Genomic DNA, 17411 nt, shown 5'->3' with positions numbered 1-17411 from the left:
GTTTCAAACCAACAAATAACCAGTAGCTGCCAGTAAGCTTTTCCTTTCTCATCAGAGCAATCATGTGAAATAAAATATTTGTATTTCGGTTTTGTTTTCCGGTCAGGTACCAATCTATGCCTTTCAAAATAAAAGTCCTCTGGTTTTATTTGAAGTTGCGTGTTATAAAATTCCATTAACTAAGCTTTCTGTGATTTAAAACTCCGTCAGCAAATATACGGTAATTGCAAGCTCCTTTTCATTCGGGAATATTTCATTGATGTTGACGCAGTGTGATGCTGTCCCGTGTCTGTTACTTTAAATGACGCTATTTAAATATTAAGTTTGTGAGTAGTAGTTTGTTGAATGCAATAAACTTCTGGAGAAACTTTACAGAGCACAAAAATTAATTCTAGACGGTTTCGTTTTTGTGCTTAATTTACATGTCTCGACGCACATAACAATGGGCGTGTCCTCACAGACCGTCAGATGCGTCTGATGAGCCGTGGCTTTAGGAGCGAGTGAAGAGGGGGATGGGGAGAATTGTTTTTGTGTTGCATTCCTGCAGTGTGTTTGACCTTTGACCTCGTTGTTGTGTTCTCCTCGTCTTGCATTCCAAAGTGAGGATTTCCTGCAGTATGCCAAAGGCGTTAGTAGTGGCTGCTGGGGCTCGCCTGTTCTGTCCCATGTCTGTGTTTACCACTATATAACCAGCAAGACGTTACAAATTACCTGGACTGTGTGCACAACGGCGCTGCTGCAACAACCGATCGCTTTACTTGACATAGCGCGCTAGAATAAACGGAGTGAATACGCAATTACATTTTCCCAGTTGAGAGAAAAGGAATCTGAGACCTTTTGGTATTTCAGCTAGCCTAGCACGCTAGCGGGCTTTTGCCGTAAAACACGCACACGTTTCATATCCGCCGAATCGAGCTGAGGCTACTGCAGAGAATCCGCACCCGCGAGACAACACTGAGGAAATGAAGGACAAACAGAAGAGAAAGAAGGAGCGCACGTGGGCAGAGGCAGCTCGCATGGTAATATGTTAATCATTTTAACTAAATTGCAGCGGTTTAATCCATTTGCGTGTGGTTTGTTGTGGTTTACCGGAGTCACAAACAAAGCTGTCTCGCGCTGTGCTCGAGCTGTTTTCGGGTTGGACTCACGCGCCGCCGCCCGCTGCTGATGTTTGTGAAGTAGAGGGAGTGTTAGATGTGTTTCATATCCCGGCTTTTGCCTTTGCGTGGACATGGCTTTTAATCCACGATGCCAAGTGAAATGCCTCCCCTCTAGACACCATAAGAATTACATTTACAGCGGATGTGTTTTTACTGAATAATAGAGTCCGGTTTGCTGGTAGCCTAGCGTTATTAGCAGCATTGCCTGTTTGACCCTTTGTTTGCAGGGCTTCTTCTAGCTAGTTGAGGGTAATGCTAAAACATTTTTTGACACAAGCGTTATATCTTTATATTCCACGAAAGCCCAGTTTTAACAAAGGTGTGTCCCAGTTCATCTGAAATGCGCGGTTGTGTCTCTTGTTTGTTGTTTTAGGCAATAGCTGTTAGAATGGTAGGCCGGGTATTTCCATACAGTTCGTGATCCATTGATAATAAGCCTTCCATACTAGATACAATTTTAATAGGGTGAATGGGCATTTCATGCTTAATATCTGTATAAAACATACGCACAATTGCAAAACGATTTATGTTTTCCATTTAATATGTGAAGACAAAACAACAGTGCAGCTGCTTGGAAAACAGGGTTTTCCCTTTATTCTTCACAGTGGTGGTTTGTACGTGTATACATTATTATTTTTATTATTGATCTTTAGGACATACTGGTGCAAAACATCCTATCTTACTTTACACCCTGTGGTTAACACTGCTGGAAAGATGTTTGTCCTATTTGATCTGCATCGTCATGATTCAGTTATTACATTACATCCCATGGAAAAGATGTCTCAGTCACTGTTGTTTTGCACACAAAAGATCTTGCAGCCAATACTGACGTTTCAGCTAGATCAATTTACATATTTACCGCTTCATGAGTTTGACCTGTTTGTGCTTTAGTTACAGGAGATTTTTAGTAGAAACCGAACTAGGCCTATATATTATGTGACACAGAAGCGGGCCTTGTGTCAGAAACAAGTGTCGCAGATGCATTAAGTCTTTGCAGCTGAATTCATGAAGCCTTTGTCTGGGTTTTTGGTTAGTTTTGGGTGCTTATAGTCATCGCTTCCAGGTCTTTGTTTTTTCCTAGGTGGTTTTGACAGTTTCTCAGTTTATTTTGATTGACACAAAGACCATTGCTGCAATTTTGCACATGACAAATTCAAGATTAGGAAAAAAAGAGGTCAACTGCAGCTACAGACAGTGTAATCTGTTGAAAGTATATCTTGAATCCCAGTTGCTGATTTGGGTGGTGATCATTTGTGCTAGACAATCACCACTCACATCATACAATTCTGTAGTGTGTGCATATATGTCATAGTTTAGAACCTGTATTTTATGTAACACAGTAATGTCATGTCTGATTTAATATGCCTGCTTAGAAATGTAATCTCTATCATCTAAATACTTTACAGACAGTTAATGTCCCCAACCCAAATCATACCAACCAAACAAATTTCAGGCTATGCTTTTTTTTTTTTGCAGGCATCACACAGTGTGAGTGATTGAGATTTGTGAAGCAGGTATGGGCATGTAGTCAGCTACCAGTTCCTCTCCAATGCTAATGGGACAGGCTCTCAGGGAGATGCGGGGCAAGTGCACTGCACACTCGCACCCAAATAGATTTTCATATGAATACTTTATAGGAATGGTTAACCCAAAAACAAATATTTGCTGATAATTTACTCACCCTCAGGCCATCCAAGATGTATATGACCTTCTTTCTTCATCAGAACAGGATTTAAGATTTTTAGGAAAGTATCCCAGGTTTTTAGCTTCATCCAATACAAGTGAATGGGCTCCAGTTTTTGATGGTCCAAAAAGCATATTTGGGCAGCATCAAAGTAATCCACACAACTCCAGTCGATTAAGTAATGTCATCTGAAGTTAATCGATATGTTTGTGTGAAAAACAAATGGCTAATTTAAATTTTTTTTAACTTTAAATCGGCGCTTCCACGAGCTCTCTGTAGCTATTTGAATTGACCAAACTCTCGCGTGAAGTACATTCCTCTGTGGTAAACAGAGCGGAACTTCTGAATTCTCGCGTGAACGTGGCAACGTGATGACGTCACACAACAGTGATGTAAGGCATTGAGTGTTTACAGGAAGCGTTTATTATTATTTTTTGTTTCTGCAGAACACTTATTTTTAAGTTTTAATTAGCAATTCGTTTTTCACACAAACGTATCGATTCACTTCAGAAGATATTACTTGATCGGCTGGAGTCGTGTGGATTACTTTGATGCTGACTAAGTGTACTTTTTGGATCAAAAATTGGTGTCCATTCACTTGCACAGGATGAAGCTAAAAACCTGGGATACTTTCCTAAAAATCTTAAATCCTGTTCTGATGAAGAAAGAAGATCATATACATCTTGGATGGCCTGAGGGTGAGTAAATTATTTAATGACTTTGAAACAAAATGGGTGTTGTGAAAGACAGCTTTGGGAATCAGTAAGGGGGTATTTACATTTGGTCACTTCATCAATTTTTACTGATCCAATAGCTATCCGATAATGAAAAGACCAGGTGTAAATGCCCTTCATGACTGATTTAAGATGGATATAAATCCGATCACTCAAACCACCTCCAGAGACGCATTTAAGGCGAAACTCAGGGCAAGTGTAAATGTATCTGGCTGTTCAAGCCACATGTGTAAACTTTACTCCGCCCAAACAGAACTACGTCAGCATAAGGAAAATGTGAAAAATCACAGCTGTTACCGAGTATTTGTATAGGGCCATGCAATAGATAATAACAAAGTAAGAAACAGACATTGTTTGAGAGATGGAACTTTTTTCTTTATTTATTTGATGCAGATCGCTGATGAAAACTGAAACTAAACACTGACAATGAGAGCAGCTGACGTGCATGACGCATCTTTCCTCCGACAAGCCTCGGGGGGAGGGGGATACTCACACACATGTGCACTGGGCTAAGTCACTTGGAAAAGACTATTTAGCAGAGACTGGTCACTTCTATTAAAATGAATGTGAGAAATTGGAACGCCAAACTTAACAAATGTAGAAAGGAAGCCCCGCCTTACAGGTAAAAGAGCTGTTCACCTTTTAGAGACATCTCAATCAATCACCTTGAATGTGCATGCACATTACCTATTAGGGATGGGTATAGTTGGTCATTTTGTCTACTCGAGTACTCGGCGAGTACTAGAGGGGCAGTGACGTGCATAACTGTATATATAATAACATCTCTGACAAACATCTTTGGCTGCTGAATGCCCAATTCAAAGAAAGAATGGGCACAACACGTGTCTGTCTGTTCTTCAGGTTACCGTAGTAATCTTAGTAAGCATGCACCCGTTTTTTTTTTTTTTTTGTGACTGTCTGAACCGTCTGTTTTCAAATCGCTTTCAGTTTTGAAGACGCTGCATTCTGTGTGCATCCAGTGATAAGATTCGCGGAGGCAACTGAGATTCGTCTTCCACCACTCGGATTGAGGCGAGTCACTACGCCACCACGAGGACTTAGAGCGCACTGGGAATTGGGCATGACAAATTGTGGAGAAAAGGGGAGGGAAGGAACACAAAACTCCATAAGATGTTGGTTAAAGGAGAAAATTAACCTTGAGGGGAACCAGGCTAACTGTGGGGGCCAGTTCTACTCTGGCTAAACATCATGAATATAATGCTAAAATTAGTTGTGTAGTACAAGTCAAGATTTAAAATTAGTAAACTAAGTAAGTGTTTGGGGCCGATGTTTAAACAAAAAGATATTGTATTAAAGCTGCACTATGTAACTTTGTGCACTCTAGCGACATCTGTGGTTGAAACTTAAATTGCAAGCAATTCATCATTTACTTTAATCATGTTTCTGCACTGCCCTTCTGGTGGATGAATCTCATGATTTGAGCTTTGCCTGTGTGTGATCATGACTGGAGATATTCAGAGCTGGAGTAGTAATGTGCTGTTTTCATGTTAATGAAATGCTGCTTTGATGATAAACAACACTTGTATTCACATATATTAAATGAATGAATTTTACACTTGTAGCACTTTTCTTACACTACACTCAAAGCGCTTTTACAAAGAGAAAAGAGGACTCAATCACTACCAGTTGATTTTAATGTAATCTTTCAAGTGTTTTATCTACTATTAATGTTTGTGTTGTACTACATCTATTTAAGAGGTGATACTCATGATATGGCTGAAACAAGTTCAATTGGAGACTTTATTATTGTTATATTATATTGTAAAGCCTCAGTTGATAATGCAAGTGAACCGTAATACTAAAATAGTATGTCTATGCAATGCTCACATAAACAAAACATAAAACAAGGATTCTATAATGATGGGGATAAAATATATTTTTATTAAACATGAAAATAATATGCTTAAAAATGCAATATAACAGTAACAAGAAGTCAATTTCAGAAGTCATAAATATTAGTAAAGATGTCACAATAAATTCCCCCGACAACATTAATACATTGCGATCGGTTAACACATGAGAATTGATTCATACAAGCATGACAAGCAATATTAGCTTCAACAACCCTACTAGACAAAATATCCAAGCATTATAGCAGGTAAATAAAAATCCATCCAGATTGCTGCGATTGTGTGTGTGACTGACTGAACTGTAGTTTCTTTCTCCTTTATAACGGCTACTCGCGAACTAAAACAGCGGCTCTTCTTTCCTATGTACATGGAAATCTGACCCGACAGCTCAAAATACAAATCATTGTTGTAGGCTTACCATAGTGAATCGGGGTACAGTAAGAACATTGTTTTGAACACTGATTGTTTATGTACTCAATCAGTAATGACAATTTGTTCATTTTTAACCAAAAAACTGTATATAGTGCAGCTTTAACTGTAAGATTAATGACTAATGTCTTAGAATTTACATTCTTAATTAACTGTGGAAGTGCAAACAGATGCACTGTCTATTGTTATTTGGCTGATGAAGGCTGCAATTAATTTATTATCTACGTATTCCATTTTAAGAGTGTAGTCCATCCTTTGACCAAGGTGATGCAGACAAAAGTCAGTAAGGTGCACTGCCATTCGACAGTAAGCTTGTGGCAGATTAATTTCCGGTGGAGTCCATTTTAAGTCCAAGTTTCAGGCAGTGTCCAGTAAAGTATCCCATATCTGATGGTTTGTGTTGGCATCAGTTCATCCTCTGTGAAGTCCATCGTAGTAGACTAAGGTGATATGTGGCTGGCACAGGCTGCAGTTAGTTGTCATCACTCAGCAACAAAGAGTAGTGGGAGTCGGACATCAGGCAGGACCAGAGCTGGATCTGGCAGGCTCTGGTAACCTTAGAATATGTATCCCGAGGTTAAGACAGGGAAACAAATAGAATAATAATTAGTGTAGATGCCATTCACTTTAAAACAGGATTATATGAGATGTGAGATGTGTTACCGGTTCCAGCAGACCTAACTAATGCAGCATAACTTTGAGTTAATAGATAAATTAGGTGTATGCCTGGCTGAAAAGATGAGTCTTTAGTCTATATTTAAACTGAGTGCCCACCATCTTCAGAAGACTATTCCATAGTTTAGGAGCCAAATAAGAAAAGGATCTACCTCATTTTGTGGATTTTTATATTCTAGGTATTATTAACAGGCCAGAATTTTGCGATCTTGGTGAACGTGATGGAATATAGCATGATAGAAGGTCACAAATACTGTGGAGCTAGACCATTCAAGGCTTTGTAAGTAGTTTGAAAGAACTATTTTAAAATGAAAGGTAGCCAATGTAGCAACGCTAAGATTGGGCTGATATGATTATATTTCGTGGTTCTAGTCGCATTCTAGCTGCTGCATTTTGAAGTTTATTTATGGAACCTGCAGGACATCCTCCCAGTAATGCATTACAATAATCTAGTCTTAAGGTCATGAACGCATTGAGTTTTTTGGCATTAGAAATGGAGAGCATATGTCGTATCTTAGCAATACTTCTGAGATGGAAGAATGCTGTTCTATGTTTTATAATAAAAACGTGTTATAAATTCAAAATCAGCCACGTATTTCACAAAACTGTTTATTCTTACCACAAGCGAGTCTCCGTTAAACTCTGAGCGAGCAAGCTTGCGCATCCGCATCAATCAAACCTATTGCAGTGGAGAAAGGGAGCGCAATCATTTTGATTAAACTGTCCAACGTCATACCACGATTTCAGTTTCAATGTAATCATTGTGCAGCTTTCATGGATATCAGACTGAAGTCTCAGCAGTCAAGGTGTGCTGGTTGTCCTGCTCATGTAATACAGTGAGCACCGGGATGAGTCTTTTCAGCACAAGAGTGAATTTGCACGGGGTTTACAGATGACAATATTAAACTGTATACAGTGCTGAATATAATGTATAATAATGCCTAACGGTCCTGATATTTGAAAGTCCTGATAATGCCTGAATGTCTGATGCCTGTAATGTCTGATCTCGCTAGTAAATTTATCCTATGGCAAAAATTATTTAAAAAAAATAAAATGAGTTTAGAAACATGTAATCAGTGAAAATATTATTTTAGAAACTATAATATTAAAATCCTTAAATGTATGTAATCAGTGACAGTGTGCAAGCATACAGTGCATCCGGAAAGTATTCACAGCGCTTCACTTTTTCCACATTTTGTTATGTTACAGCCTTATTCCAAAATTGATTAAATTCATTATCCTCAAAATTCTATAAACAATACCCTATAATGACAACATGAAAGAAGTTTGTTTGAAATCTTTGCAAATTTATTAAAAATAAAAAACCAAAAAAAGATCACGTACATAAGTATTCACAGCCTTTGCTCAATACTTTGTTGAAGCACCTTTGGCACCAATTACAGCCTCAAGTCTTTTTGAGTATGATGCTACAAGCTTGGCACACCTATTTTTGGGCAGTTTCTCCCATTCCTCTTTGCAGGACCTCTCAAGCTCCATCAGGTTGGATGGGGAGCATCGATGCACAGCCATTTTCAGATCTCTCCAGAGATGTTCAATCGGGTTCAAGTCTGGGCTCTGTCTGGACCACTCAAGGACATTCACAGAGTTGTCCCGTAGCCACTCTTTTGTTATCTTGGCTGTGTGCTTAGGGCCGTTGTCCTGTTGGAAGATGAACCTTCACCCCAGTCTGAGGTCCAGAGTGCTCTGGAGCAGGTTTTCATCAAGGATGTCTCTGTACATTGCTGCATTCATCTTTCCCTCGATCATGACTGGTCTCCCAGTTCCTGCCGCTGAAAAACATTCTCACAGCATGATGCTGCCACCACCATGCTTCACTGTAGGGATGGTATTGGCCAGGTGATGAGCGGTGCCTGGTTTCCTCCAGACATGATGCTTGCCATTCAGGCCAAAGAGTTCAATCTTTGTTTCATCAGACCAGAGAGTTTTGTTTCTCATGGTCTGAGAGTCCTTCAGGTGCCTTTTGGCAAACTCCAGGCGGGCTGTCATGTGCCTTTTACTGAGGAGTGGCTTCTGTCTGGCCACTCTACCATACAGGCCTGATTGGTGGAGTGCTGCAGAGATGGTTGTTCTTCTGGAAGGTTCTCCTCTCTCCACAGAGAAATGCTGGAGCTCTGTCAGAGTGACCATCGGGTTCATGGTCACCTCCCTGACTAAGGCCCTTCTCCCCCGATTGCTCAGTTTGGCCAGGCGGCCAGCTCTAGGAAGAGTCCTGGTGGTTCCAAACTTCTTCCATTTAAGGATGATGGAGGCCACTCTGCTCATTGGGACCTTCAGTGCTGCAGAAATTTTTCTGTACCCTTCCCCAGATCTGTGCCTCAATACAATCCTGTCTCGGAGGTCTACAGACAATTTCTTGGACTTCATGGCTTGGTTTGTGCTCTGACATGCACTGTTAACTGTGGGACCTTATATAGACAGGTGTATGCCTTTCCAAATAATTTCCAATCAACTGAATTTACCACAGGTGGACTCCAATCAAGTTGTAGAAACATCTCAAGGATGATCAGTGGAAACAGGATGCACCTGAGCTCAATTTTGAGTGTCATGGCAAAGGCTGTGATTACTTATGTACATGTGATTTTTTTTTTTTCTTTTTTTATTTTTAATAAATTTGCAAAGATTTCAAAAAAAAACTTCTTTCATGTTGTCATTATGGGGTATTGTTTGTAGAATTTTGAGGAAAATAATGAATTTAATCCATTTTGGAATAAGGCTGTAACATAACAAAATGTGGAAAAAGTGAAGCGCTGTGAATACTTTCCGGATGCACTGTATATATCTAATAGGGGTGTAATGGTACATGTATTCGTCCCGAACCGTCTTGGTGCTGACGTCATGGTTCGGTGCATGCAGTCAGATGAAGAATACATCTGAGTCAGTCACAGGCGATCCACACTCCAATCCAGAAGGGGGCACGCACGGTAATGCGACGCTGTTTGCTAACTGCCACAACAGGAAAAAGAGGAGAAGAGACCATCTATGCACAAACCCAAAACAAGAATGGCTTCTCCTAATGCACAAGATTTATTTTTCATTATTCTATTTATTTTGTACTTTTATAACAGTAGAGATGCTTTTCAGTTTTGTAGCTGATTGTGACCAAATACTTTTTTGTTTTTTATCAACCCTACAAAAATATATGGCCTATGCAAGAGTGCATTCTGTTTACTGCTTAGTGCTTAATACACTAAAGGAGGCTGTACTGTACCAACTACCTCAGGGGGGACTAAGTGCCGCAAGGTGGAACAAACTGTAATTTGCACTACTGTCTGTTCAAAATAAATGAAAAGAAACCTAGCATTTGGGATTTGTTGCTTTTTCATGTTGTACTGAACTCGTATCGAACCGTGACCCCAAAACCGAGGCTTCTGTGTACCATTACGCCCCTAGTATCTAACATAATTATGTATTTTTCAGTTGGGCAGAATTACTATTTCTATTCTCGTGTCACTATTGCCCTCTGCTGGGCTGAATTTTTTTTGTCCCACTCCATGCCCTATGGATCATTTTACTTTTTAATGATGAGCACTTTTTGTTAGGTTTTACAAGTAAAGGAACTGTTTCGCATATGTCCTGAAAGTAATAATAAAATCAAACCTAACTTTTCATGATTCAAGCTTTGTTCAAATTTTGTGAGAGTATAGAATCGTGAATTCAGTATTGTAAATCAAACCAAATCACGCCCTTTATCATTAGTATTTTAATAAAATACGGGAAATACAATTACATTTTTTATCTGATTAATCGATTAATCGTACAAATAATCAAAGATTAATCAATTATCAAAATAATTGTTAGTTGCAGCCCTACTAATATATTCATCCTGTTTAAGTCATGTTTCAGTCAAACAGAGCAAATTTAAACTATGATCTGTAATAATTTAATTTACAATTAGTGCTTTGGATGAAAGCAATCTAATATTTACTAGCCCTACCTTTTATGTGATGTTTATCTTCAATTTGTTTTTATTTTCAAGTTTGATATACATTTTTTCTAAATGACTTTGTGAGAGTTTTGTGTTTGGTAGTTTGGAGAACAGACATAGTCTCTATATGATATCTAAGTGATACAGTTTCCATGTGTTGTAGTTTGTGTGACCTGTGTGATGTCTCAAGGCAGCTAGCATACGTTCAGCTTAGCCAGTTTGTCTGCTTCCTGACCTGGGCCCCAGTTTGTCAAACACTATCACTATTAAGACTATGAGCCAAATTATTAGAGAGGAGAGCATCACCTTCCTTGGAGGGATGGCGGCTGTCTCTCTTTAGCAGGTCAGGTCTACCCCAAAAACTTGTCCAATTGTCTATAAATCCTATACTATTCTGCGGACACCACTCAGACATCCAGCCATTCAGCAGCACTAACCTACTATAAACCACGATGAGCAGGGAAGGGACCAGAGCATATTACAGTGTCTGACATCGTTTTTGCAAGTTCATACACCTCTTTAACATTATCTTTAGTGATCTCCGACTGGCGAAACCGGACATCGTTAGTGCAGACATGAATAACAATCATAGAAAATCTACATTTAGCGTTAGCCAGCACTTGTAAATTTTATTTGATGTCATACGCCCTGGCACCCGAAATGCATTGTACTATGGTGGCTGGAGTCTCTATTTCCATGTTCCTTACAATAGAATCACCTATAACCAGGGCGTTTCCAACAGGCTTCTCAGTGGGTGCATCACCGAGTGGATAAAATCTATTGGAAATCCTAACAGGCATGGTAGAGTGGTATCTCTTTGCCCTACAAGTATGCTGTCGAGACATCACCCAAACACCCTGCTGCAGGGGCTCAACAGTGAGAACCGAAGTGTGTGTGTTGCTTGCTGTACTACCTGCATCCGAAACTATATCTACAGGCTTCTCTTTCTCACTGACCTCCACTAGCATTCGGATGCGTGTCTCTAACTCATTAATCTTCTCCATCAGCCTGACTAATTTCTTACATTTATCACATGTAAATCCCTCACTGCTGACGGATGAAGCTATCATAAACATTTGGCATGCAGTCCAAGTAGCAATAATGTGTGCTGATGCCATGACTTACCGCAGTTGTTTGTTGTTGTGGTTCTTCTTGGGCAGCGTGGGTTTGAGATCAATGTAAATCCCTCACGCAGTTGTTTGTTGTTATGGTGGTTCTTGATATGCGGTGCTTTGAGGTTGATGCAATAATCCATTACACAGAGGAGAAAACACGCAGTTTAATCGCGATAAAAATAGAGAGCAGATGCACGTGGAAAAATGCACACAGTTGAATTGCGATAAGAGAATAATGTGGGGGGAAAATGATGCACGCTGAAAAATGGTAGAGATTAACGATTAAATGTTGAAATCAGAAAGCTAAGCAATGCTAAAAATGCTAGCAGGCTACAAACACAGACTTGAGCTAGGCGCCAGCAGGAACAGGAAGTGACTAATTCAGCCAGCTCAACGCTTTCTAACGACAACTCGATTGAGCTTCTACTTGACTTAGAAGCCAAAATATGCATGAAAATTTGCATAATAAAAAAGTGAACTGTTTTATTTGCATAACGCTGGAATTGAAGATTGGATTTATATCTGTTTGGTGGAGACACATTGATATGGACAAATGTAAATGGTATGTGCTTATTCAATTGGATAGTAATCCGGTCAGTAAAAACTAGGGATGCACAATATATCGGTGGCCGATATATTATTGGCCAATAACTGGGAATATCAAAATATTATTATCGCACTAATAATGGAATTACCACTGATATTTTCGCCAGTAATTTGTTTTGGTTTATTTACTTGCGGCTGAGAATCTCTGGCTGCAAGGGTGTCTTTCCTTCAGGCAGGGATTCAGGCAGCCTCAAGCGAAAGTGCCCGTGCACACATGAGTATTAGACTATTTTTCTAACGTTATGACTCGTGACTATTTGATCTGTATGATGTTACCTATTCCTAGGGATGCACAGATACCACTTTTTCGATTCCGATATCAGAAATCTCTGTATCTGCCAATCCGATACCAGTGTTGTCTTTTTGCATAATCGGTTCAGAATATCTTTACATTATTGTGTGGAACTAATTGGGTGTGCTCTTTAATATGTAAAGAAACACAAACCTCTAACTACACATTATTTCAATAAAAATGTATATCTTATTAAGAAAAACTTTATTGTTAACTAGTATACTGGATTATGTAGCAGCAAAATTAACAGTAATTCCAGTATCAGTAGAAAAGAAGCCTTTAACTTGCATCTGGACTTTAAAGGATTCAGATCTCTTTTGTTACAATTTAGCTGTAAGATATCAGCTCACTTTTCATTCACACAGTTATTTTTTGGAACCCATACAACTTAAATATTATTATAATTTGTAAACAAATGATGATAATAATAATATATTAGAATAGTAATATATAGTCAAATATCTCAATTGTGCACCTTTAACTTTTAAACCCTCATGCTTTTATTTTGACATTCTGAACTCTCCAGGAAGTCCTGTAAGTGTCTGTTTGTAGGCAAGATCACATAAGGAATAATTGACAATGGGCCATTGAATTGTTGAAAAATAATGCACACCCGAGGTGGTAATGCGGTCATGACGAGCAACGGAGTGACCGTTGCGCCTCGGGTTTGCATTATTTTTCAACAATTCAATGGACTGGAGTCAATTATTCTGCTTATACAATGGTTACCACACCTTAAGACATAGTTCAGGGTTTTATCTCAAAAAATGTTCTGGTTTTCATCCTTGATACGCTCTTGTGAGTGGAATTACTTTCTTCCGCCACACATTCATCATCTTGCTTTAATACAGTCTGAGCCTACGTTGCTAATTCGAAAACGTCATGTTAGAACTAGCAATGGAGGCTTGTGCTGCTTTACTGGAGCACTTACTGGAATAATAAGGTAGTGCGTTTGTGCGTGCGTGTGTGTGTTTGTGCGTGTGTGTGAGTTTGTATTTCAGGGATCGAAAGAGAGAAACTCAGAAAATGAGAGATCGATTCTGGGATTACCTTTTTTGTTGCAGCTCTCGTCAGAAGTAACATCGCTTCAAAATCGTCATATTCCCGTTATGAACCTTAACTTTTTTTCATCCCCACTGAGATGGAGTGCGCTGACATGACGACTCCGTTTTTCTCTTACGAGTATGTCTGGGCCTTAAGTGTGTGCGTTACGCATATAATGTGTGCCCATGAGTGTGTGTGAGAGAGAGAGAGAGAGAGCGCGCGAAGGTTATTCCCACAGATATCTCAGATCATATAGAAACTGTTGTATTGATCAAGTGTTTCTAGCTTTGATACAGCTCAAGCCTTCGTTGCTAATTCGAAAACATCATGTTAGAACCAGCAACGGAGCCTTGCTCTGCCCCTCTCTCTCTCTCTCGGTGTGTGTGCGCGAGGGAGCGCGATGTCTCTTTTTAACCGAAATTGAAATATATTTTGGATATTTTAGATATTGTTTGACGTTCTTAACCGATTTACTTTAACCAATTACTTTGTTTTAATTGGTTATTTTGTTTTGGTAGCTTGTAGGGCTCTGAAATAGCTAAAATAATTTGGCGAAGTGACATGGAACCGTTATGCGGTCTTGAAAAATAATTGCACACCTTAGAATGTCCGTGAACCAATCAGAATCAAGTACCTCCAGTGCCATTCTAAATGCATATTATAAGTGAACTGAACTTTTGAGCATCTACATCGGAGATTATGTTCGTGAGTAGCGCTCAAATATTGCTCACCATGTGAAGGCTAAAAATAGCTGCGAGTGTGTGTGTAAACAGAGCAGCGCCATTCAATAACGTGTTGGAGCTGCGCATACATTTTATATATTTACTTTTTAAACACAGCCTTTTGTGATTCACAGAGCTATCGCACGTATTCCAGTGGCTTTGAATAAAATGCATGAGTCATATGAACTACTTTGTGTTTTTATGGTTCTTTTATGTCATTTTTTGAGCTTGACAGTAGAGCCCGGCCGATACCGATTTTACAGAGGGAAAATTCACCGATTACCGATATGGTGGCCGATATATTTAATTTTTGAACTGGAACGAAAACAGACCTTTTCTATGTGGATTTTTCACAGATTTTGCACAGATATGACTATGCAAAGGTACTCAGAATCAAATCAAAATCAAATCAAATCAAATCACTTTGTCACACAGCCATATACACAAGTGCAATGGTGTGTGAAATTCTTGGGTGCAGTTCCGATCAACATAGCAGTCGTGACAGTGATGAGACAGTACCAATTTACAGTAACATCAAATTAACACAGCACAATTTAAACATCTGATATACACATAATTACACTCAACAGTATACAAATAATAACATACACTGTACAGTATACAATACGCACTATATAGATACACATTATTCAATAAAAATAAAAAATAAAAATATATAAAAAAGTATATATAGTAGTGTATATATAGAATGTACAGTATTGTACTGTATTGACATTCAGGCTGTCGGTTGATAGTCAGTTGTTAAGAGAGAATATAATATAATAATAATATAATTTATGACAGTCCGGTGTGAGATATAAGAGTAAGGGTAATAAAGTGCATTGCTGATGTATTTTGATCGTGGGAGATCAAGAGTTCAGAAGTCTGATTGCTTGGGGGAAGAAGATGTCATGGAGTCGGCTGGTGGGGGTCCTGATGCTGCAATACCGCCTACCTGATGGTAGCAGTGAGAACAGCCCGTGGCTGGAGTCTCTGATGATCCTCCGAGCTTTTTTCACACACCGTCTTGTATATATTTCCTGGAGGGAGGGAAGCTCACCTCCGATGATGTGTCTGGTAGTTCGCACCACCCTTTGCAGTGCTTTGCGGTTGTGGGCGGTGCTATTGCCGTACCAGGCAGAGATGCAGCCAGTCAGGATGCTCTCTACAGTGCAGGTGTAGAACCGTGTGAGGATGTGGTGGTTCATTCCAAACTTCCTCAGCCGCCTCAGGAAGAAGACGCGCTGATGAGCCTTCTTCACAATGACTTCAGTGTGGATGGACCATGTGAGCTCCTCAGTGATGTGGACACCCAGGAACTTGAAGCTGCTGACTCTCTCCACTGGTGCTCCATTGATGGTGATGGGACTGTGTTCTCTGTCTTTTCTTCTGAAGTCCACCACAAGCTCCTTTGTCTTACTGACGTTGAGGGAGAGGTTGTGCTCCTGACACCAGTGTGCCAGAGTGTGCACCTCCTCTCAGTAGGCTGTTTCATCATTGTCAGTGATCAGACCTACCACCGTCGTGTCATCAGCAAACTTAATGATGGCATTGGAGCTATGTGTTGCCACACAGTCATGTGTGTACAAGGAATACAGTAGTGGGCTGAGAACACAGCCCTGTGGGGCTCCAGTGTTGAGGGTTAGTGATGAGGAGATGTTGCTGCCTATTCTAACCACCTGGCGTCTGCTTGACAGGAAGTCCAGGATCCAGCTGCACAGCGAGCCCAGAGCCTGGAGTTTCTCATCTAGCTTGGAGGGCACTATGGTGTTGAATGCTGAGCTGTAGTCTACAAACAGCATTCTCACATAAGTGTTCTTTTTTTCCAGGTGGGAGAGAACAGTGTGTATTGTGATGCAATGGCATCATTAGTGGAGCGGTTGTTGCGGTAAGCAAACTGCAACGGGTCAAGAGAGAGAGGCAGCACAGAGCAGATGTAATCTCTGATTAGTCTCTCAAAGCATTTGCTGATTATGGGGGTCAGAGCAACAGGACGCCAGTCATTTAAGCAAGTTACTTTTGGTTGCTTTGGAACAGGCACAATGGTGGATGTTTTAAAGCATGTGGGGACTACAGACAAAGAGAGGGAAAGGTTGAAAATGTCCGTAAAAACACCAGCCAGCTGGTTCGCGCACGCTCTGATGACGCAGCCCGGAATGCCGTCTGGGCCCGCGGCTTTGCAGATATTCACCCGTCGGCCGCGAGAGCTCTCTCCGCGAGGGCGATGTTATTTCCCTCAAAACGAGCATAAAAAGTATTTAGCTCATCCGGGAGAGAGGCAGCGGTGTTCATGGCGGAGTTTTTATTCCCTTTAAAGTCTGTGATGATGTTAATTCCCTGCCACATGCTTCTAGAGTTGGTGGTGTTAAACTGTCCTTCAATCTTGCTCCTGTACAGGCGTTTTGCGGTTCTGATAGTTTTTCGGAGGGCATAACTGGCTTGTTTATGCTCCTCCACATTCCCGGAATTAAAAGCGGAGGTCCGCACATTAAGTGCCGCGCGAACATCGTTATTTATCCATGGTTTCTGGTTTGGATAGATCCGTATTGTTCTGGTCGGAACCACGTCCTCCACGCACTTTTTGATGAAACACATTACGCTATCAGAGGCGGACCAGAACATCTCCCAGTCTGTGTGATCAAAACAGTCTTGTAGCATAGAGTCTGATTGGTCTGACCAGCACTGGATCGTTCTGAGGGTGGGTGCTTCCTGTTTCAGATTCTGCCTGTAAGCGGGCAGAAGCAGAATGGAAGAGTGGTCCGATTTGCCAAATGGTGGGCGGGGGAGGGATTTGTAGCCGTCCCGGAAGGGAGAGTAGCAATGATCCAAAACCCGGTCCCCTCGTGTGTTGAAACTAATGTGCTGGTGGTATTTTGGTGCGACTGATTTTAAACTGGCTTTATTAAAGTCCCCGGTCACAATGAACGCAGCCTCAGGGTGCGCGGTTTCTTGCTCACTTATAATCCCATACAGATCCTTGAGTGCCCGGTCTGTGTCGGCTTGTGGCGGGATGTACACAGCAGTGATAATGACCGCTTTGAATTCCCTCGGTAGCCAGAATGGTCGACACAGAAGCATGAGAAATTCCAGATCAGGAGAGCAGAAAGACTTGATAGAATGTACGTTCCTCTGA

At 40.4% G+C, this 17411-nt stretch overlaps 1 protein-coding gene across 5 annotated transcripts in view; it reads left to right on the top strand.

Annotated features, from left to right (window-relative positions):
- The first annotated feature begins 500 nt into the window (after positions 1-500).
- Positions 501-17411, top strand: part of LOC127419756 (polycomb group protein ASXL1-like) — a 41464-nt gene continuing 24553 nt past the window's right edge. For 2 of the 5 annotated variants that reach the window (XM_051661454.1, XM_051661450.1), the window contains exon 1: positions 501-1019. In XM_051661454.1, the coding sequence (XP_051517414.1) occupies positions 963-1019 (57 nt within the window). In that variant the 5' untranslated portion in view covers positions 501-962. Of the gene's footprint in view, positions 1020-3971; positions 4201-17411 lie in introns of all 5 variants that reach the window. The other 3 variants (XM_051661451.1, XM_051661452.1, XM_051661455.1) reach the window with 3 other exon arrangements.

Source organism: Myxocyprinus asiaticus, chromosome 29, assembly GCF_019703515.2.
Source record: "Myxocyprinus asiaticus isolate MX2 ecotype Aquarium Trade chromosome 29, UBuf_Myxa_2, whole genome shotgun sequence".
Lineage (NCBI taxonomy): Eukaryota > Metazoa > Chordata > Actinopteri > Cypriniformes > Catostomidae > Myxocyprinus > Myxocyprinus asiaticus.
The sequence above is the reverse complement of the archived record's forward strand: the minus strand, read 5'-3'. Positions and strand labels throughout refer to the sequence as shown.